Source organism: Phasianus colchicus, chromosome 3 (assembly GCF_987193195.1).
Source record: "Phasianus colchicus chromosome 3, bPhaCol1.hap1.1, whole genome shotgun sequence".
Classification (NCBI taxonomy): Eukaryota; Metazoa; Chordata; class Aves; order Galliformes; family Phasianidae; genus Phasianus; species Phasianus colchicus.
Window position 1 is genome coordinate 53,227,000 of NC_143438.1, and position 22,608 is coordinate 53,249,607.

At 37.6% G+C, this 22,608-nt stretch overlaps 1 protein-coding gene across 5 annotated transcripts in view; it reads right to left on the bottom strand.

Annotated features, from left to right (window-relative positions):
- Positions 1-22,608, bottom strand: part of NOL4 (nucleolar protein 4) — a 186,021-nt gene that overhangs the window by 119,658 nt on the left and 43,755 nt on the right. For all 5 annotated transcript variants that reach the window (XM_090137539.1, XM_090137538.1, XM_090137540.1 and 2 more), the window contains 3 exons: positions 20,136-20,247; positions 19,512-19,624; positions 15,528-15,660 (listed from right to left, as the gene is read on the bottom strand). In XM_090137539.1, the coding sequence (XP_089993665.1) occupies positions 15,528-15,660; positions 19,512-19,624; positions 20,136-20,247 (358 nt within the window). The remainder of the gene's footprint in view (positions 1-15,527; positions 15,661-19,511; positions 19,625-20,135; positions 20,248-22,608) is intronic.

Here is a 22,608-nt window from a genome sequence, read left to right on the forward strand (position 1 = left end):
CAGTGAAACTATCCATCTATTGATTCTGCTACCAAATTCTTAATTGTATTGCAGGGTGCACTGGTACATTTCAACTATATAGAACTCATTTGGGTGAAAGATGTGGATGTGCAATCTATGAGACTCCAAAATAAGCTAATAAAGACCTGGGACCTGAGTTCAAACATAAATATCATAAACATTTGGTATTTTTTTTAGCCAGGACTTCAAAGAGTTTATCAGTGTTTGTGCTTCAAGCAAAGAACAAAGGAACTCTCTGGTGTTTTGTGCTTATAGACATTTTTCTTTTTTTGGTACAGGATCTAGATAGATGTAAGAAATAGGTCATGATCCAAAATGCAAAAGTGAGACCTCAGCCCTTCCTTAAAGACACTAGCATCTAACAGGTACCATATGGCTTTTATGTAATCGTGTCATACAACAAGCAGAGCTCTCACCACGGAGGAAGTTTCTGACCTATCTTCACAGCTGTCCTCTTCTTTCTTGTGTGAACATGTCACTAAAAGTGCCTGTCATGTTTTAGGATGAACTGACCTGTAGCATGCAGAAAGAAAAGGCTCCTATTTTGGATACCTTTGGCCAACCCATATATTCTACCCATTCTCATATTTTGTATGTTTACAGAATCTAAATTAGAGTAGTAAAGACTATCTCATAAGATGTAGGTGGATCTTAAAATACCATCTAGATTTCTAGCTTAGTCTAAAAGCTACTCTTCAGTAGTACCATAAGAGTGGATTTGTTGAAGGGAAATATATATATATTGTTAGTGCTGAATTATTGAGAACATCCAGGGAAAAAATAATAATAATACAAATTATTTGCAGTTTGCAGGGCCAAAACCCTTCCACTCCTTCCAAAAGCCAGTCAAATATTACTGAAGTGTAATGCAGATTTAACTTAAGGTATAATTTTTTTTCCACAAACTCTGTAGCTCCCTCCCATTACAGCTTATAGATGTCAAAGAACATTGATCACCTCTGTTCATTCTCAAGGGAGGAATATGACAGTAATGTCCATCCTCTTCTTTACTCAGTCAAAAGAGTTCCTCAGCACATTTCTTAAAGCATCAATAAATTCCAGCATCTTCTAACTGGCAACTCAATTTATAAAACTGTATCTTCGGAGTATTTTGTTGTAAAGTTTTTGTTATTTTTTTTTATTTCTTAACTATAGATTTGTTTTAGTTTTGTTTTGTTCTTTATTTCTGCAAGCTATGTTCTGACCTTCAGTCACATAACTGGCAATTTCTGACACCTCCAGGTTATAAATGATAGATTTTGCTGTAGCTCAAGGCAATGGACATTATTCTTCTGGCTATGACCCATCCTTGCTTTATTTCCTCAACTCCATTGGCCTTCTGATTTAACCAGGAAGATAGGAAAGGAACCTTTCTGGGCTTTGCTATCCCTGCTAATAGCTCTAAACATTCTGGATTAATGATGCTCTGAGTTATTGGAAATTGTTTTATGGAAGCATACATTTAACAAAGATGGTAATATTCTCCCAGACACTCCCAAGCTGAAAACACTTCCTTTAGTATTACTACCTGGAACGATAAAACTACTGAATCAGAGCTTTAATTTAAATGCACAGGCAAACACCCTCAGATTGCTTTGAAAAGATATTCCACATGTACAAGGTGGGTGGAAGAGGTGACAGCATCTCTTTTGGAATTTAGGCAACATAATATGGCATGCCATTTCTGTTATGGTACAGACTAGCTGGCATTCCAGAACAGGTTTTATTGTACTGAAATCAAGCAAGCATTTATCACAAACATCCACCATTTGAAGATGAGAAGGAATAGCAGGTGGACTTCAGCATGTTTTCTTCACTGACACTACACAGTGGACTTATAAAATGTGCTGACTAATTAAGGAGGTTAAGAAGACATTTTTCATACTTACGAGAATGTAATGGCAACTATCAACTATCAAAGAAGTCAATATTGAAGACAGAAAATGATAGCTGTTTTTAAACAAGATCAGAACCTCATTTGCACTACAGCAGTGTAGGCCCACTGAGAATATGATGAAAGACATCTAAATTTGCCTGTATTGCCATTTTCCTTTCACACACCGGCAATACTTGTTTAAATAGCTCCTTCATGGAATAACTAGAATAGAATCTGCAAACCTTCACCAGGAGCAGCACTTTCAAAGGCACAAATTGCAGAAGTGCTCTCTTTCCACTTCCTCTGTGGGAGTCAGATGTCTAACTACCAGTTATGACTCTGCCAGCCCAATCACTACCACCTCTCTTTCTGTCTTCTATACAACTCTATGGAAAATTGTTTCTGCTTGCTGCTAAAAATGCCCTTCTCTTCTCATGCTTAGCATCCCAATCAGAAATCAGCACAAAGAAAGCTTACTTTTTTATTAGTTGTTCATCTGTTTATTAGCTGTATTGATCCGTTCTCACTGAAGTACAGATATTTCAATCAACAGTTCCCATCCTTTACTACAATTTTGATAGTACATACTTACAGATGGCAAATAGCCAAAAGTGCAGTACTGAGGAGAAATACTTCAAATTTCCCTAGATCGAGTGCTAAGGATTGTTATGAAAACTATTTATTTTCCTCCATAACTCTCACCTTGGAGACAAAAAACCTTGGTGTTCTTCACAAATAACTACAGAAAGCTATGGAAAAAACCTGTTCTTTATCCTGACACTACTGAAAAAAGCCTTTCAATCCCCAGTCCATTTCCCTCTATCTGTCTTGATGTTTACATGACAGAAAAAAACAGTGTTCAAAAATGAAGGTGGACAAATGAAAAGTGGTAGGAGGAAGAAAGTATTTCTTAATCATCTCCCTGTGACAAGAACAACCAGCTTTAAATTATTTAACCCAGTCTCAATGTTAAGACCTTTCAAAACGCTATGATAACAGCTGTCCACTTGGACAGCCACAAAAGCAAAAATAAACAAATAATCTTTCACTTGTAATGAGCCAGAAATACCATTTTTGAATCTTTGCCTTTTTTACCACCATCATCACTGGGCACTGAAATAGGCTTTCCAAGGCACTGGTTATGGATGGCCCAACGCTGACAGTCTGAATTTTGGGTGGTCCTGTGTGGAGCCAAGAGTCAGATCTCTTGTGGGTTCCTTTCAACTCAAAATATCCCATGATCACACTTAAGAACAAAACAACCTAAAGAACTGTCCTAGATAAACCTCAGGAGTGCCATTTCTCAAGTGCACATCATCCTTGTGTTCTCCATGATATTTCTAACTTGCTGTGCAAAGCACCACCAGAAACAGATCCAAGAGGAAGCTCTCTAGATGGGCACTGTCCTGTACTGGGACAGCACTTTGAGGGATGGAAAGAGTTTCCCAATAGGTTTCATACATAATTATACAGGTTTCACACAAGCTTCACTATGGAACCTACTTCAACATAAGACAGTCATACAAATTTATTTTTTATGCTTCTTCCCCACAAAATTCCACTGGAATATTGTGAAAAGAGCTAAAGATGCTTGCTGTTACTTCTGTTGAACAGGTAAACATAAGCTCGCTGAGATGGCATACACCTCAGGTGTTATTCAGCTCATGTTGTATACAAGATCCTACAATCTACTTCAGCTAAGAAGTAATGAGCTTTATTTGTATTACAGAATACTAGTTTGGTGGGCCATAGACAAGATTTGGAAACCCCTGTTGTTCTCTCCTCCGAAGTCGTATCACAGCATCCTATTTTACTCACAGGTAATCATAGAAACAGCAGAAGCCCTAGAGAAATCAAAGCCAACTACTCAAAACCAGGTAGAGTGCTGGAAGGTGAAGCAAGAAACAGAAGAGACTAAAGGTCTACCACTACCCACCAAGTAAATCATCCAAGCAGCAGGAACTCCTCTGAATAGAGCATTGTTCTTCTGTGTGGCCAAAGCAGTGTCTGAACTGCCTGTAAAAGGCTGGAAGGCCAGGACTATGCATGGTTTCCTAGCTGGTGAAGAATTATGTCTCAGAAAAAAATAACTGTCCAACCTTTCCTTTGCAAAGTTTCATTTAAATAAGCTTCTATTGAAATCAATATGATAGATTGCCAACAAAGAGTTAAGTTCAAAAATCACCACAGAATTTTCTTTTTTAAATCAGCGTGGAGAACTTTTCAACTAATTTTTCAAAAACTACCCAAACTATATGCCTTTTCCACCACCATTTCCACATTTCTTTGGGTAAGCAATCGTCTTAGGTTCTAATTTTTTTTTCACAGGAAATGAATGGAAACACACTGCTGAACAGCTGAGTCAGAGTACAGAAAAATATTTGTCCTTGCTATCAGGCTTTACAACATTCATGCTTTTAATAGGACCCATTTGCAGGAGATACAACAATATGTGCAACTACAAGTCTGTGATTACAGATGTACCAAGTATTATAGTCTGAGCCAGGAATTTAAGTTGATGCAGTTCCTAGACAGCACACATAACAGCTAGTATGGAATTGCAGGAATGTAGCAAAAGAAGAAAGGAAGACAAAGCAGCACGAATAGAGGCCAGCTAACTCACTGAGCTAAAGCTTATCGACTCTGCATAAACTACACAGATGGTTTAATTAAAGAACCATTGGCAATTTCAGCATCCACAGTAACTCCTTAAGGCTTGGAACTTATTAGGAAATCGCAAAAGATGAAACCTTGTCTTCACTGGCCTTTGTGCAAGTTCTCACATCGACTTACTAAAGTCGAGTAAGAACTTGTGCAAACTAGTAAGGCTTTAACTGAAGTCTTATTCTTTGGACACGATCATGCAGGACTCAATTTCTAAAGACAAATCAGTAAAAGTTGAAATTCTCTTGAACTTTTCATGAAAATATGGTTCTTGAACATATTAGCTTGGAGGGGCATTTAGAAAAAAATACAAGTTACTGTAAGACAGAAAGAAATTAAAGGGTTTTTTTTGGTGAAGAAGATATAGATCTATAAATATTATTTATAGATTTATAAATCTATATGTGCATACATGTACATTTATTAATCTTTATATACATACATGGAGTCTGTTGTAAAAGAAACTTGATAGCACTTTCTTGTTTACATTTACTTTCAGCCTCTCTAGACCATCTGGCTGCTCTTACTATTTGCATCACCTACTCTTTAAGAGGGCCTATTTTCCCTACTGCAGGAAATTCACATCAGGAGTTCTGACATCTTGTAGTTCTGTCTCTTCACCCTTTCTTTGATAGGCTGCAGCTTCAGCTGCCTTCAGAATCATCACCCAAGAGACACTTAAACACTACAACATAACAAACCACTGCATGTCTTTGCCAATTAAGTCATTAAAATTTTAGCATGGTTCATATTTTGGTTCTTCATGGAAGAGTGACTGTGTGTAACTGAAATGTCATCACTCTACAGTCTTTGCAAAGAAAAACAAAGAACTATTCCCACTCTGTATCTCTCATTTTCTTTTTCCATCAAACCAGTAATACTAATTATTGTTACTAAGAATTTAAACTAGTCTGTTGATATCATTTATCACAGTGTTTCTCAAAGCACAGGACAAAATTTTCTAATCAATTATTATCCGAAAGTACACCTTACTCTTGTCTTATTTAAAAGCTGCTAATGAACCACATAATTTATCCTTGTTTACAATCTTACTTAAATATCCATGCCCATGTCTCTTGTGATGTGAAAAGCTAGTATGAAAAGCTAAAAATAGTGCTTTGAATTCCACCTTGCAGTCAGAAGTAATTATTGCTTTTACACAAGTTTAATCACTTGTTTATAGCAGGGATCCAGGACAGTTCAGAAATAACTCTACCTACTGCTTAGGGAACAAACCCATTCAGGAAAACACATAGTTTGATGTCACTTGCTCTCTTAGATGTGCACTAAACTGATTCCATCCTTTCACAAGAAAGTGACCTTGTAAAAATTTGTAAAAAATGAAAACAAAGATCTGAGGAAGGATTTAAGATGCAAAGACGCAAATATCTCTATGATCTGCAATAGAGACTGATCTCAGGGCAATGTTTCTGCTGGAGAACCATGATCTAGATGTAAGTCTAGAACAATTATTTGTTTTCTGCCTGTAGCTAGCAGTGTTCCCCAAGGACTGATACTGGCTCTGTTCTTGTTCATCATCTACATCTGTGACCTGGATGAAGGGAAGTTTGCTGATAATACAAAGCTGGGAGGAGTTGCTGCCACACCACAAGGCTGTGCTGCTGTTCACCAAGACCTGGACAGGCTGGAGAGGAACCTCATAAGGTTCAACAAGAACAAGTGTGGAGTGCTACACTAAAGAAAAACTTCTTTATTGAGAGGGTGACAGAGCACAGAAACAAGCTGCCTGGAAAGGCTGTGGAGTCTCCTACTCTGGAGGTATTCAGAATCTGCCTGAATGCTTTCTTCTGTAACCTATCATAGGGGACCTGCTTCAGTAGGGGATCTGACTAGTTCATCTCCAGACGTCTCCTCCAACCCCTACAATTCTGCAATTCTGCAAAATGGAGAAAATCTTCTTGGAGTTGATCTAATTTATCAATTTATCTTCCTTTCTGTGCAGCTAAGTCTGTACAAATCTGGATTCTTCCTTTATATTATTTTTATATGAATGTATTCTAATGGGAATGCCAATCCTTGAAGTTGAGGCTCTAGATTGGTTTCTCCACATCACTCAGAGTACAATTCACAAAGGTAAATAAATTATGTCTTCCTCCACAGCTCTTCTCTGAGTGGCTCTGAGTAGCTAAAAATGTCTGTCTGCCTCTCTGGGTGTTCCTCCAGGACCTAGATAGCACACAGAGAGAGCCTGAGCCTCACATGCCTCCCAGCAGGCTGTCAGCCAGTCACCACATGCTAAATGAACTAGTTAAATAGCCTGCTTGTATTTTAATCTGTCTTGATGTTGTCTAATTGTTCATGTATTTTTCTTTCTCATTTCAATCTGCACTGTCTTTTTCATGATAAACACAGGCTATTAGTGTTCATAAATACTTGGAGAAGACCAATGAAGTTCAGCCTAACCAAAAGATTTCAGGAAGATTAGGTATTTCTTCCATCCTATTGTATAGAAGTGCCAGAGATAGCATTTCCTCCTACCTTAGAATAAGGAAAATGGTTACTATTTGGCAATGCTATATCAATTATTTGAAAACAGTGCTCCACAGATCTCAGGAAAACTTATACAACTACTTCCTATGTGTTCAATATTATAAAACTCTACAGTGCTTAGAAAATATTACTCTCTTTTTGCAGTTGAAGCATTTGCATTTGGTTAGCAAATCACTTCTAATTTTGAACTTTCATCAGGAAAAAAAAAAAAAAACACTTTGAAGAAATTTCCGTTTAAAAAAAAAATTGCAAGACAGCTTGGTGTCTCCAGTGAATTTCCTGTTCAGATTAAAAATATATATATTAAGAACTTGCTTAATTAAAATATAACACAGTAAGGAATTAATGGCTATATTTAATTTTCCTTAAAGTATGTTCCTTTTACTAAAACAAAAAAAAAAGCTCAATTATATTTTTTCTATATTAAATGTAATAAAAAATGAAATAAATGACTAGAATATATTTTAAATGTAATTATAAAAAATATATGTATTTATACTGTAAGGAAGCTGATCAAATTCATCTATGAACATAACTACTGCTAACATCAACTGGTACATGCAAAAGAATAAACTGGATAAAATGTCTGTACTGGAAAACTAAATTAAATCCTTATGCTGGAATGCCCCTCTGATTTTGAAGTTACAGAGAAATGGAAGGGAAAAGCCTGAGAAATGGTAAGATAAGAAGAAAAGAAAATCAACCAAAACCAAACCAACATATTCCAAAATCCTGCTAGGCCTAGTTACAAGGTGCTGTATACTTCAGCAAACTGGCCCACTTCAGTACCCACATAAGGAAGAGAGAGCCTGGTGGGTTACTCATATTGTCAAAGTGAAACTTCCATTGACAGAGGGCCTGTCTACCACTGCTGCAACCTGTAGACCTGCTGTGAAGATGTAAAAGGATACAGGAGTGAGGCTAGCCTTTCACACAGGAGTAGGCTTCACTTAACACCGGACTAGTGTAAAAAGAGTGGCTGTGAATAGAGTGAATGGTCTGCAAGCATTTTAGCATTACTTTTGAAAAGATAATTCTCATTTCTGAGCTATTATTGGCTGAAAGTATTCCCTTATGTAATTATGGAATAATAGCAGAGAACTTGATTGTAACCAACGGTTAGTAGTTTGTTGCTAACAAGCCAAACATGACAAACAATTTTGAGGCAATTATTGTCATTAGAAGGCACACTCAATTGTTCAAGGCAAGCACAATAGAAAGCGACAGTTGCGCAGCTGGGAGGGTGGTACGGGAAATGGGATTGTTCACTGCAACACGACAGTCGCACTGTAGCTGAGAGTCTGCTAAATGCATAATTCATGCTTAATAATATTTTAGTCCCTAAAACAAATTACGGTATAAGATAGAAAAAAGAAAGTCATCAAGGAGAGAACACAACTTATAAAAACACAAGAGAAGACACAATTAGAACTGAAATGCAGGAGGAAATAAATATTCAGTCCAAACAACTCACAAGATGACTGCAACACTGCAACCAGAAAATGAATATACAGTAGCTTTTTGAATGAACAAAAGTCAACTATAAAAGTAATCTGTGCTCTACACATTAGTGAGAGAGATGCTCATGCCCAAATCCCAGTTTGAGAGCCCAATCTGATTAGGCTTGTTCACCCACCTAGTAGAGTTCTGCTCTCAGCCATGCACTCATTTAACAGTAACACAGAGGAAGGAAGGCATGTTCTGCATGGAGACAGTGTCACTCAATACTTAAAACATATTTGATTTGTATAATGACACAAAGGAAGATTCTACTCTATCAGTACTCTGATGACAGTGCAAGCATAAAATGCCCCAAGTAAGCAGCTAGTATGTTAAAATACTTGATTTGCTGAAAAAAAAAATCCACCCAGCAGGATCTTCAGAGGATCTTTAATGATCCTAACTAAAATTTCTAATACCGAAGCACCAACACTTCAAACTGTTTCACAGGTTCAGTATAATACAATGTCCCTGACATCGTAGCAGTGCTCGAGAGTCCTGACAGTGTCACTCACTGTGCATTTTGCACTGATAGGGTATCATCTCCAAAGAAGCCTTTAAAACACTAGTGGAAAACGTTCAGTACAATTGCCTGCCTCTCTGTTCTCATTTCAACTTCTTTTTTTTTCTTCTCTCTTAAATGTATTAGTATAAATCCAATTACATCAAAGCAAATCTGATGGGCCAGATCACCCCAGGTATAGCTCCACTGAAGCAAAATAATAGTGTCACTGTATGCCAAGCTCCCAGGTCCACTTTAAGTCTGCTTAGGTGAAAATGATATTAATTTTCTAAAATGGAGCAATATATTATACCTAACTCTGTTTAAAGGAACATCTGTATTTTTGTCAAGAGCATGGTAAGGACTTCAGTGCAGCCCAAAGATTTATTCAGAAACATGCATACGTGACTCTGCATCTCGTGGTTGATTCAGGAACAGATCCTGTGCTTGGGAGAGGTAGCAGATTGAGAGCTGCAGAGACAAGAGATCTTTGCTTATCCTCAGAACAGACTGCTAAGTTCAAAAGCTCCCTCATACCCTCTTGCCACTGTGTCTCAGACCTCATCTGTGGGATGTACCTGCTGCCCTCCCTCAGCCTCTGCTGTGTCTGCTCAGCCTTGTAGAGTAAGGGAAAGGTAAAACCTGTCTGTACCAGTGGGCTTTCCTCTCCAGGGAAATTAGAGCAAGATCACAAAACACTGTGTGGAAAGTGCTATATTACCAGCATTGCCATGATGGTACTGTATGCATTTCTTCTTCTCCACTGCCATGAGACAGTGAGGTATCATAGATCTCATTCAGTATGCTTGTATTTATTGGTTCATCCTTAATTGTACATATCGAGGTTATTGCCCCAAACATTGCAAGTTTTGCCAGGTTGAGCAAAACCAAAAGGTCTGAATTTAACTCAAAATTCAGTAGCTATCCTGGCCCCAACTTGAATTGTAGTTTTAAGTGGTCTGCAAAAAAAAAATCTTTTTTCTATACTCTTTATAAGATAACAGTGCTAATTCCTCCATTCTTAATCAGCTCAAACCCCTGCTATTTAGCAAAAAACTACCTTTTGCTTTAGGGTAAAATGCTAATCAGCCTAATGTCTTGTATAAAGTACAAGCATAATAGGCAACTTTTATAGCATTATAGCTGTGTTAGTATGATCTACAAATTGCAAATAAAGCCAGTCAAGCCACAGAAAAACTCCAAATTAAAAGTCTTTTCATTAGTATGGGAAGTTGCATGGAGGAGAACTAGTAAGCTGCTCTTTATTTTATTTTCAATATTGTTATTACAGCTTTGTGACTTTGTGTGGTTATTTCAGTCCATCCCAGGCACCACAGAAGTGTCAGGTGCTTTGTTTTGAAGCCTGAAGATGTCAAGATTTTAAGTAAAGACACCTAAATCCTGCAAACATTTTGGTTAATCTTGTGTGCCATCACAGAAGTCATGTGCAATTTGTCCTCATAGACAATAAGCATATTTGTAAAGAATTTCAGTGCTCCAACAGAAATTAGTGACAATATTCCTTAATGTAAAATAGCATTTGCATTTCCATAGAGATGTCTTAATCAGCAGCAAAAATATTGCAATGGGTTTAGTGTTGAGAATCTTCTGCTTGCATGCTGTTTTTATTTTTACTACTTGTTTTACTCAACATCAAGAGCGTGGCAAAAGCATAGGCAACACCAGGGATGATTTACTTCAGTATGTTCCTTTACCAATCTGTCTTCACTTTGGCCTGAACCCACTTGATGCTTGATCCCATGCATTTCACTTAAATCACATTGTGGAAAAAGAAAACTCAATATTGTAAGACAGTGAGTCCAGGTTTTAGCAGAATAAAAATAAAAAGAGAAAGAAGTACTACAGTACAGCCAATTCAGAATTTGGCTAGGGCTCATTTCAGAGAGAAAACAATGGTAGGCATGGGTCCAGCAAACTCCACCCTGCACAGAGTTTTAACAACTGAATCAGTTAATGTTAATTCAGGTGAAGCTGTTAATTAAAGATTACAACTTTGATGTACAAAAAGGTACTTACATGATAAATACCTCCATCCGTCACAAACACCATTTGTGTGGAGGAAATGGTTAATGCCAACCAACAACATCTCCTAAATACATACTGTGAAAAGCCTGGCAATGTGAACATGCTGGGGAAAGAGCATCAGCAGGATCCAAATGACCACAAACTACCTGAATGCAGTTGTCCACCACATTACAGTACTATTACGGAATATGTTGTACACTGACAACTGGGAAAAGCTTATTACTAATCTCCACATCTAAGATTATAGTAAAATTCCTGTCAAATACTGAATCATAACATATTTTACTATAGCAGTCTCCTACAAGCACAGTCTCCATACAGTGTCTGTGAGGGGGAGCTCTATATGTTTACATGTATTTATACAACTGTATCATTTTCAACTAACTGTATTAAAGAGAATCCCTCCACTCAAATCCAAACAAAAGCATTAAAATGTTTTGCTGCACCCTGGTAGAATGAAAGATATTGCAAATAGGAGGATTCCCCATCTTGCACTAAGTTATAGTCAAATAGACTCATACCTGATTTCTATTCAATGGCTCATAGCATAAAGCATAACATCTACTCCTCATTACTTCTAGTTGTACATGTTCTCTACCCAAAAAAGCATTTTTATAGGTTCAAGCACAGAGTTCCTAATAAAATAAAAAAATAAAAACCAAAACAAGCTCCTTTATTTCAGATTCAGTTGGCAAATCTTGTCTGCTGCCTGTGCTCTTAAACAGGAGCAAAAACGTTTTGATCCAGCTGCATCCAAGTCTCTAGAGCATTATTAGGAAAAAGCAGAATTAAAGCTATCCCTCAAGCAGGAGTTTTGCCTGCAGACAGCTAGAATGCAGAGCTCACCCCCAAGAAAACTTAGGATAAAGGAGACATAGCGTGTTATAGGAAAACAGACAAAGTGAAGAGAAGACTACCAGAATAGGTGAATAAGAAAATAGGAGCAACTAAGGGGAGTGAGTGCAAAAGAGAAAGGCACACTTCAGCAATTTTCAGCCCTATTACCCAGCTGGCTGCTAGGGAAAGCAGATCCCAGGGACTGGTAACCAGATAGCCCTACCCTACTCGCAGCTGGGGAACAAACCAATCGCGAATTAGAGCTGCTTTCCTTCTCTAACTCCCCAGGGAAGAGCAGCAGCTCTTTTCCAACTCCTCCCCCACAGTTGCAGCAGCCCTGCAGGTGCACAGGATGCTATTTTCAGCCATCCACTAGCAGGTGTGACTCAGGGTTTTGTTATTTAAAAGCATTCAAAGGCTAACTTGGAGTGGGAATTCTCTTTCATAGTATTGTTGTGGATTCACTACTATGTGCAAAGTACATTAGCTCTATTTTTAATTTTTTCATTCACTTTTAATCTACTATTCTTTATGCAGTGAATCTCACAAAGCTTTGGCATGTTTGCAGAGCTTAGGACTTTTATGCAGTACCTACACCCTTTTTTAGTGCAACACCCATCTGTTACAAGCAAATACACGCTTTCCCCTTCTGCATCTTCTTTCTCAGCAGTTTTCCTGCTGACCATGATATTTCTGGATGCAGAAGTCTATCACTTTCAGCCCATACTGTGGGTGGCTCTTGTAATTGCCTTTATTCTACTTAGGTTAAAATGACCTAACCATGAGAAATAGAGAACACAGAGTACTGGACTAAACATTGTTGAAAAATCAGAGATCAAATTTTCTAGTATGAGCTCTGCAGTAGATTTCCAAATACCTGATTGAATATGATTCAGGTATAGCCCCCCAATAAGAAGGTATGTAAATACCTTGTTTTCTTTAATGTTTATAGCGTCAGCGTGCTACTGTGCTCTGATAACTGAACTGGAGAGGGTGTCTTCTTTTAAACCCCAGTGGCATGGTCAGGCTCACTATGCATTCCCCTCGAGTACACCAAATCTGAGTATATCATACCATTAATCAGCTGAAATCTATGGGAAGAGAATGATAGATATCCTAAAATATTCTTAGGCCATTTAGATGAAAGGCCATGTAAACACACAGTGACAGCATGCACAACCTCTGGCCACTGATGATCTGTCCTTAATCCAACCCAGGCAGCAGTGATTCCTATTTGCATATTATTCCAATTAGCAGACCATTACCCCATTGAGAGAACACTTGCAGCAGCAAAAGATATGTGCTGTCCTGTTCCTCCACAGGCACCATCCCCAGCCTTGTATGCACAGAAAGTCACACACAGCAGTAAACTTCCACCTGCCAGAATGCAGCAAACATGTTTCAGATAAGCCAGACACCAGGTGTCTTTACAGGCCGACTGAATCTGGTGGCTGACGTAAACTCTCATACAGATATAAAATAGCTTGAGGGAAAGGGAGAGGAATCACTTTAGACTCACACATGTGCACTTAAGTCCTAATTTGTGTGAGCATGCACCTTAATTGTGTACATTTGTGAAATTTTACAGTAAAATCTGTGACAGCAAAAAGAACACTAATGCGACATTCACTTTTCCCCTTTGTCTTCCCTCCTTCCAGTACCATTTCCTTCCCTGTGTTCCAGCATTCACTGATTTTTTCTAATCTTCTTCTTTTCCTGCCCTCTGCTATCATTCCTTTTTCCTCTCCTTCCCCACAATTTCTTTCAGTTTCTCCTTCAGCTTCTTCTTGCCTATCTTGAAACACAGTTTTGCTACAACTACCCTCACTCAGGTTTGCAACTTGGTGGCATCTAAGACAGGAAAACCATAGCAGGAAGAGATGTTATTCCAAATTTCTTTATCAGAAGATGTTTTAGTCAGAAGAAACAGCAAAAGAAATAGGATTGCTTTAGGAAGGTGAGAAAGTGCCATCTGGGAAGAAGGGAAAAAAGCAGAGAGATTTCATGCAATTCTGTACGATCACGCTACCTGTAGATCCAAATCACAGTGCATTTATTTGCCACAGGTATTAAATGGCAAGTGACAGATTTGCAGCATTTTATCATTCATACATATGTTCTGCTATGATCAGATGTACTTCATGACTCTTGTTGAAGAATGCATTAAGACATGCGTGACAGGCATTTCTCCATAGGTTGTTGCACTACAATTTCTACCTCATGTACATATGTGTACACGCACTCAATTACCTATTAAGAAATATTTCATACGGAAACACATTATTTATGTAAACAGTAACCTCTAAAACAGTTTTTCACCCAAAGCCAGACACATAACAGTTTCCAAAGTCTCTCTGAAAACTCTAACTTTGCAGTACTAAGTCAGACTCCAACAGCAAAGTGAACTATCTTCCCCTACTCCTAGTGTACTGCTCCTTTAGTCAATATATTTACACACATTTTGTGATAAGTTAAAGACACCAAGAGAAAAAGTGGCTGTGGTTAAAATCTGGCACGGGAGATTATCATAAACATCCTCCTCAATATTTTTTTTGTCTAGAAAGTGACACAGCAGAAGTTCCTGCCCATAACCAGATCCCATCAGCCTCAATGCAACACATGCATTCTTACCTACAGAACTTACAAGCTAACAACTGATGATGATGCTTTAAGTGGAAAAAATCCAGTTTAACTATCAAATTCCACATACTTGTTGTCCAGGAGAAATGTGAGCACTTCTAAATTGACGTACATGTTTAGGAAATTATGGCATAACAAGTATAGAATATCAGTATGTTATATTTAATAGCAATAGAACAGATCTGCACTTTGGGTATTACTCACTCCCGTGCCACTGATGAGTCACTGTAACAGTCTATACAGGACAAGCTCTGTGTTAACTCCAAACCAAAGTGAAATTTGAGTCCCACCCAGTCATCAAAGAGTAAAAAAACTCACCTCTATCCACCTTTTGCACAAATTAAAACTTCTGTCTCTTTCACCAACTATTAGCTTTATGTTACAACTAAACTAGAAATATTAATATTCAGATTTATAATGCTGTTGGTTCTATTTTCTACACATCTGTTTCCCTGTTGGAGCATGTCTTTTATATTCTTTTCTCTGAATAACACACCCAGCTCCTAGCTTTCAAACTTCTCTTATATCCTTCTTCTTTCTTCCCCATTTCAACCAGCAAAAACAACTTTCTCAGCCTTCTGGATTGCCCTGGAAAGGTTTCGGTTTCATTTCCTTTTATGTCTGTATAGAATCACACTTGGTAAATAAAAATAGTAAAATAATACTAAACATACAGTGGTCTAACCACTCACCTGTTGCCTAAGCAACAAATAAATTAACCTGGGGGGAAAAAAAAAGGAAAGGAAAGGAAAAAAACAACCAACTTAATTCTCTTCATGCTGAGACAAAGGGAACATATAGTTCACATTACCTAATGAAACTAAGAGACACACACTATGAAGTGAAGGACACAGCAGGTACTAAATGAAAGCACAGAATGGGAAGGAGACAAGACAATAGCACATTTTCTGTATGAAAGGAGAGCCTTACCATCCTGCTGGCCCTGGAGATTCTGAGGACTTTGCATTCTTTCTTCAAGATTTGAGCTGAGGTCAGAGTTCACAGCTGACATCCTCGTAGAGTCACTCATATCAAACTCATCACTTTCTATAGAGCTTTCATCCTACAATTTGAAAGTTTCAGAGACATGTCAGAAAACGCTGGATGCTGTTTAAATTGTATGTGAGGCTCACTTACTCCATTTCATTTGTCCCTGGCACGGAATATATTCATGCTAATGCTTGTGTACATAAGCAAACAAGCAGAGCACATAAATAAGAGCAAAGAACATGCAGCACTTATGTGATATGTTAGTCTGACAAATGCAATTTGATCAACTATGACGACACTCCATTACCACACTCGTAACTGTTTCCATAGCATTTTGTAAAATAGGGTTGTAACTGGAGACCCCACACAAAGTCCTTGTTACTCAAAACGTGGTTGAGGAGTGTTCTCCATAGTCTGTACCTGAATTCCCTACTTTTCCCTGGCAAAGCAGGTAACCCCGTGATTTTCACTTACAATAAAACATTTCCAAATGATCTAAGAAGAATCCACAACCAGGTTCCCTCAATACAACTTCACCCCTACACTGCTATTATGTTTAAGGAAGCATCCGTGAAAATTTTGAAGACTGTTTATCATGCTCAAATGACTCAAAAGTCAGTGGAAAACCTAAGTAATGCAATCACATGGGAATCGCTTTAAATTTATTCTACCTCACACATCTTTAATATGTGATTTATCTGTCAAGTCCAATTACAAAATCTCTACTAGGAATGATACTAGAGTGCAAAAAGTCTCAATCAGAAAAGTCCCAGATACAAAACTGTTTGAGACCTAGTCCAGCATATGTTTATATACAGGGTTAACATGTATATAGTACATATATAGTATGTTTAACTTCACTCATTTTGATCCCACTGCATCCATTCACGGATTAAAAATTTAGCTCTCATGAGTCTTGTTCTGCAAGCTGCAGTGGCAATTCAGAAACCTATGGCAATGTATTTTCAGTAACAACTTTTCTGAAATAATTGCTCCTATTGTGAATAAAAGCCATTTAAAGAACATATAGAAAAAATCCCTGAGGATTAAAATACTTTTCCAATTTATATGGGGTTTTTTTATTTGCTTGGTTGTTGTTGTTTAATTAAAACAAAACTATCTGGCAGAACTCTGACTATTTTTATTTGGGTTGCTTATCAGAAGTGACCTAAAAAAATAGCAACATTTACAACAACTTTTTTTACTGTGCATTTACTGTGAACTGGTTTCTGCAGATGCTAATATAGTTGCTTTCTTCTGTCTAAGCACTTGGCCCTTAAATCAGTTCATCTTGTGGATCTTAGTGTTGGTTCCAGCTTGTGTGGGCATTTCTCTCATTTTTGGAAGCAAAGTTTCCTGCAGCTGCATCTCTTGTTGAAAGAGGATGGCACTGGGACAATATGCAAGGTGATACTACTCTGCACCATCACTCCAGGACAATGTCAAATATTGAAACAAGCATAGTTTGTTTCTAAATTTCTAATTTAAAAAAAGAATGGAAGAGTGAGGGTTTCTCTTGTGGGCACTTTTTTACCTTGCCTGGATGGGGAAGGAAACACCTCAGCTACAGCACAGTAAATACCAGGAACATAACAGCATGAGAGCTGTGCAAAGCTGGTGGCCACCAGGCTCGTGCTCCAGACAGACAGGGTCAAGATACACAGTGATCTGGTGCTGGGATTTAGCAGAAATGTGTGCTGCTTTCTCAAAGAGCAAGATCAGGACACAAATTTCTCCAGACCTTCTGTAACACTGTGACTCTGCTGAAGCACAGTGGTATTTCTCATTTGTCCCTGCAGGAGTCAGCATGCAGTGGCTTTCATTTTCTAATTCTGAGGTTGGGCTCTATATGTGGGCTGCCAGTCAGGCAACTGATACTTGCAAACAACACCACACATAGGCAGCCTGTTTGCCTATGGCAGTTTGTAGAATATCTCCACCTCACTCTATGAACTGTGTAGAACTTTTTGTACAGGCAGGCATGGGGAGCAGAACTGGTGGCCACTGGCCTCTTTGTACCAGTTGCAGCACCTCTGTAAATTCCCACACATAGATGAATTCTCCTTTTAGATTAAGCCTGTTTCCCTTTTGTTGATGGCCTCAGATGAAAAATGATGAATTGAGAATGAGGGAATTTGGAGACTTTTAATTGCTGTGCTGGCTCGTTGTGGTATCCAAGTTCACTCTAGTCTCAATTCCGCCCCCTCCATAAGAACAGAGATGTGACTGATGAAACCTTGGAAACAGAGCCTTCCTACAAACCCAAGCACAATTTCAAGTGCATGAAATCTTTCTGCTTTGCACCATAATATTTTCACTGCCACTTCTTTCTCAGTGTAACAAATGTACAGTCCGGAGCAAAAAATAAATTCTTAGAAAAACTGCTTTGAGAAAGGACATAAAGGATTATCATGAGGACTTCCTTTGTGCCCAGGAAAATGACTAAAATGTATTAAAAACTACTTTTCTCTTCATTAAAACAGTACACAGTGAGATCAGAGCTACAAAACTGAGTCAAGCAGGGAGATACCAAGCAATGCTGCTTCCTGCTAATCCTGTATCGTTGTCATTGGTTCATCTAGATGAAAAAACAGTTTAAATATCAGTCATCGGGCCAGAAGGACTATACCAAAACATTTGGGCTACAGAGGCACTGTGGCAGATGGCCCTGATCCATCATGAGTGCCTGACCCTACTGTGGGATGAGTAACTGTCAAAGAAGGGAAGTGGGGAAACCAAAGTGTCCTTTAACCCCTAAGGCTACTACAAGGATAAAGCCTCTTACCTCCTGCTGCTTGGAATCCTGCTGTCAGATTCCTATAAAGGGGCAGCACACAGAAGGGAGACTCCATGGGAGGGAAAGAAGACCAGGCTATATTTGTGAGTGAAGAACTCAGTAAGGGATCTCTACCCACATCCTTCCCAATAAAATTAAAAAATAAAAATAAATAAATAAAATAGGCAAAAGTGAAACAAAGATTCCAGTCTATGGGACGTTGAATAATTCATACATCTCCACCAGTGGCCAATATCTACAAAACCTCGCTGACTCCACAGAAGTAAAGAGTCAGTCAGTGTCTCTGACATAATCCAGCTGCTAAGGTTGTTTTTGATGACTTTCTTTACTAAAAACAATCTTGTAGTCAGGCAGAAGGACACAGCATGTAGGATTGCTTTTTGGCTGGCACGTAGCTGGGCTTCTAAATATTTGGCAGCTCAAATGGTAAATGAACACATTTGTAGCAAAATGAGTTTATTACAAATAACTTGGTGGATGACTTCCAATCGAAGTACTTCTTAAGATTCGAGAAAAATCGGAATAAATCACAGAAATTATTTTTGAAATAAAATAACTGCAATTTGACTTAAGTTCTCCCTAAAGAAACAAAATTCTCAGCCTACTTTCTTCTTTTTCCCTTCTATTTTATTTGAAGTTTCATGAGAAAACCCTACACTTCTTTATCAATAAGGCAAGCTTTTTGCCTTAAAGATTGGAACTGATGTGGCTGGGGCTTCCCACCAAAATGTATTGTATCCTGGCTACTAACCTGGAGAGCATCACGGCACTCATTTCAACTGTAAATGGTATTGCTTTCTAGAAGTAGACAATGAAAGTCACTGCTGAACATAACACTAAGGCTATACTCAGTGGCCCCCCTCATCCTTTCTGGTCAGTGAAAGGGCACCTTCAGGTTCTTTGAAGCAGTACAGCATATTACCATGGAAGGGCATTAAGTCATGACATTTTCTCTCAAGCTGATTACTTCCACACACCCTTGGTTTGATTTCCGTCACTATTGTAGCAATGAAATTATAAAGATGACATCAACATCAACTTTCAGTTCTGTTTCTTGGCTACCACAAAGACAAGCATCAAAGATACATGAGAAAAGAAAAACAAACTTAAAAGATTTCAGTTTGTACCTCATCTTGCTGTGAATTTAGTAGCTGTAGCTTCATGTGTTTCATATAGGCCATAGTAATTGGCATATTGTAATCAATCATACTGGTCACCAGTGTTGGTGGTTTCCCATTATCTGTAACAAAAATATTTATTATGCATTATATGTTAGTTGTGGAGGCTTCTTCAGCCTACTTTGCAGTCAAAGTCAGACAGTTATATCATTCAGTTCTAACTTTGGCATTTTCAATTGCTTGTAGGCTGTGCAGATGGAAATCTCCTAAAGAAAAATGAAAATCAAATTCAAAACCTGAGAAGTGATGAGTTCTTCTATCCTAAATGACTACAGCACATACATCCTATCTATTCCTTATGTTTAAGCCTTCATATAAACATTTCCATAGTAAAATAAACGATTTCCTCCAGATAAAATCATTTTTTCTATCAGGGGTGCATATGGTATTACATTCCATCCTTAAGCAAAAGCAGAAGATTCACCACTTTCCAGCTTAAGTAAATGAGATGATCTGACTTACTGAACTGTTCCAGTCTACCAAATTTTTATGAACCTTCACTTAAGCTAGGAAAATATAAATGGTATTAGAAATAAAATTACTTTACATCTCACTGTTTGACACTAAAGCTACCTTTATGATCTGCTCCATCTGGGTTTAAATGCATTCTTTTCTGGCACTCTGAGCAACTCATTAGAAATCGTGTCACCGCTTCTCTCGGTAGGAAGGCATAGGTCTCTGAAATCTGAAATGAATAACAAAATATAGGTGTTATTATATAAGCTGATTGAACATGATTTAACAGAACTGATCATTATGCTTCCAAATAAGGCATATTTTCATATACTGCCAGGAAGCACAATGAAAGCATGTTCTGCATACTATGTAGGATTTCAAGAAATGTCTATCCAATCTGCCTACTTATCATCTAATGGCTAATGACAAAATTTCACTTATATCACTAGAACCTCATTTTCTGCTTATAGGTTTTTTTACAATTTCTTTTCAGCAAAAAGATTCATGCATAAATGGCATCCCATGGAGGACTATTTACAAAAAAATCAAAAACGTAACCTTTTGTTTATAACTAATAAATTAAAAAAAGCTTATCTTGTGTGCTCTATTATTATCAATTGTGACAATATGTAGACAGATATAGAAGCCTGTGTATGAGTGATGATGACACTCTCTTTGCAGTTCTAACTTCGTATTTCAATTTTTTGTGAAGATATTCTCAAAAAGCTTCTGATTTTGTATTTCAGGATAAATGAATTATTGCCAGTGATAGAATTTAGGATTCACTCAAATTTAGAGATTCTGCTTCATCTGGAGATACGTTGCAACAACAGATTCTGGTTGTTTCCTTCTTTCGCTATAATCACTCTTTCTAACCACATACTCAACATTTTATGTATGTATTATTATTATTCCTTTTAAAAAATAAATTAATAAATAAACAAGAGAAGAGGAAGAATGTATTTGTTTTTAAAGACTGCATTTTTCCTGCTTCCTCAACAGGGATATATATATCTTTGTAGACATTTTTGCCTTGCTGAAAAGAACTTGGAGGAGATGGTGCCAAGTTGAAAATGAGCCAATAGCATACTCTGATCACAGATAAAATAAAATCGACTACATTAAACATATGGCCAACAGATCAAGAAAAGTTAATATAACTCTCAGTGCTAGTAAGGTAGCAGCTGGAATCCCGTGCCTGGTTTGCCCCTCCACAGCTCAAGAAGGCATCTGAGAAGACTGAGTGGCAGGTCAAGAAAAGTTACCTGATTTGCACTTATGTACCTTTACTGAAAAACTTGCAGCAGGATTCAATTTCCTATTAAGAGGCTATGTTGATCAAAGTCTACACAGGAAGTTCAGAAAGGTGGAGCTGAGATGTAGGAAAATATGCAGATGAAAAGGACAAAATACTTTCTTTAAATGTATGTAAATAGACTTAAATATGAAATGTTGTACAATTCATTCAATGTCATTTCTCAAAAGGATGCTAAGATGAGGGCAAATGACCTTGTTCCATCTCACAGACATACCTTCTTGGCTGCTTGTCTATGTTGAAAGTTATGCTTCCTAAAACTCCATGGACTAAAAGACTCTACCACTGATGAATTTAGTAAATAAGGGAAGTTTATATTAGTGCTTCTTGTTGTGATATCAGCTTTGTCTATAAATATATGGGAAATCATGCATTGCAAAATAAGATTGTGAATTATACCATCCTGTTCATGCTATTGTTGTTCGAGCTGTTTATTGCTTCCAGGTTTTGTATATAACATAAATCTTATTTGGGGGGGGCAGAAAAGGGGATTATTATACAAGCAAAATTTGTTCTGTGTTGAGAATTGGTACAGATTTTCTCTGGGCTGAAACAATTTATCTGGAAATGAAGGTAGTAACTGAAACTCTTTTTAAATGGGAAATCCTACCAAAAAAGTTATTTCAGGTAATTTTCCTGTATTTTATACCACTGAACAAATGTTCATTTACCTTCCTAGATTCAGAAGTATTGCTCACTCACAGTTCCTATGGAATATAAAATGATAGAACTTAAAATCAGCTAGAACTTATCATTAAGAAAATTGGTAAGTGCACACATGCAACAACCTCTTACAACGTTTAACACATTTAGCACTGTATTGAAATTAATGGAGCTTACCCATGGATTCATTAGTTACCTGCATTTGATAGGAATGCTCCATTTATTCCAATCAAACTTCTCTGTCAAAATTCCAGTTCTGCTCAAACAAGACAAAAATTCTCCATAGAAAGCAAGTGAGCTAAGTCCCAGATTCAATAGGTATGCTCCACTGACTATAAGGGAACCAGGTTTTATAACTAAATTTATCCACATGGCAGATGCTTGTGTCTCCAACTTCCCACTGTAACACAGTTTTAAGGATGCCCTTCCATAAATAACATCAGTTTTCACCAACTTCCTCCCCTGTTTACTTTTTAATTTGAATTAATCATTTACAGGCCAAGATTTCAGCTTGTTTAAATTGGTGTAACACAAGAGACTCACAACTTTCTTTATTCTTGCAGCTTGAATATATACAAAGATCTCTTTTCAATTTTCAGTGCCAGAAAGATT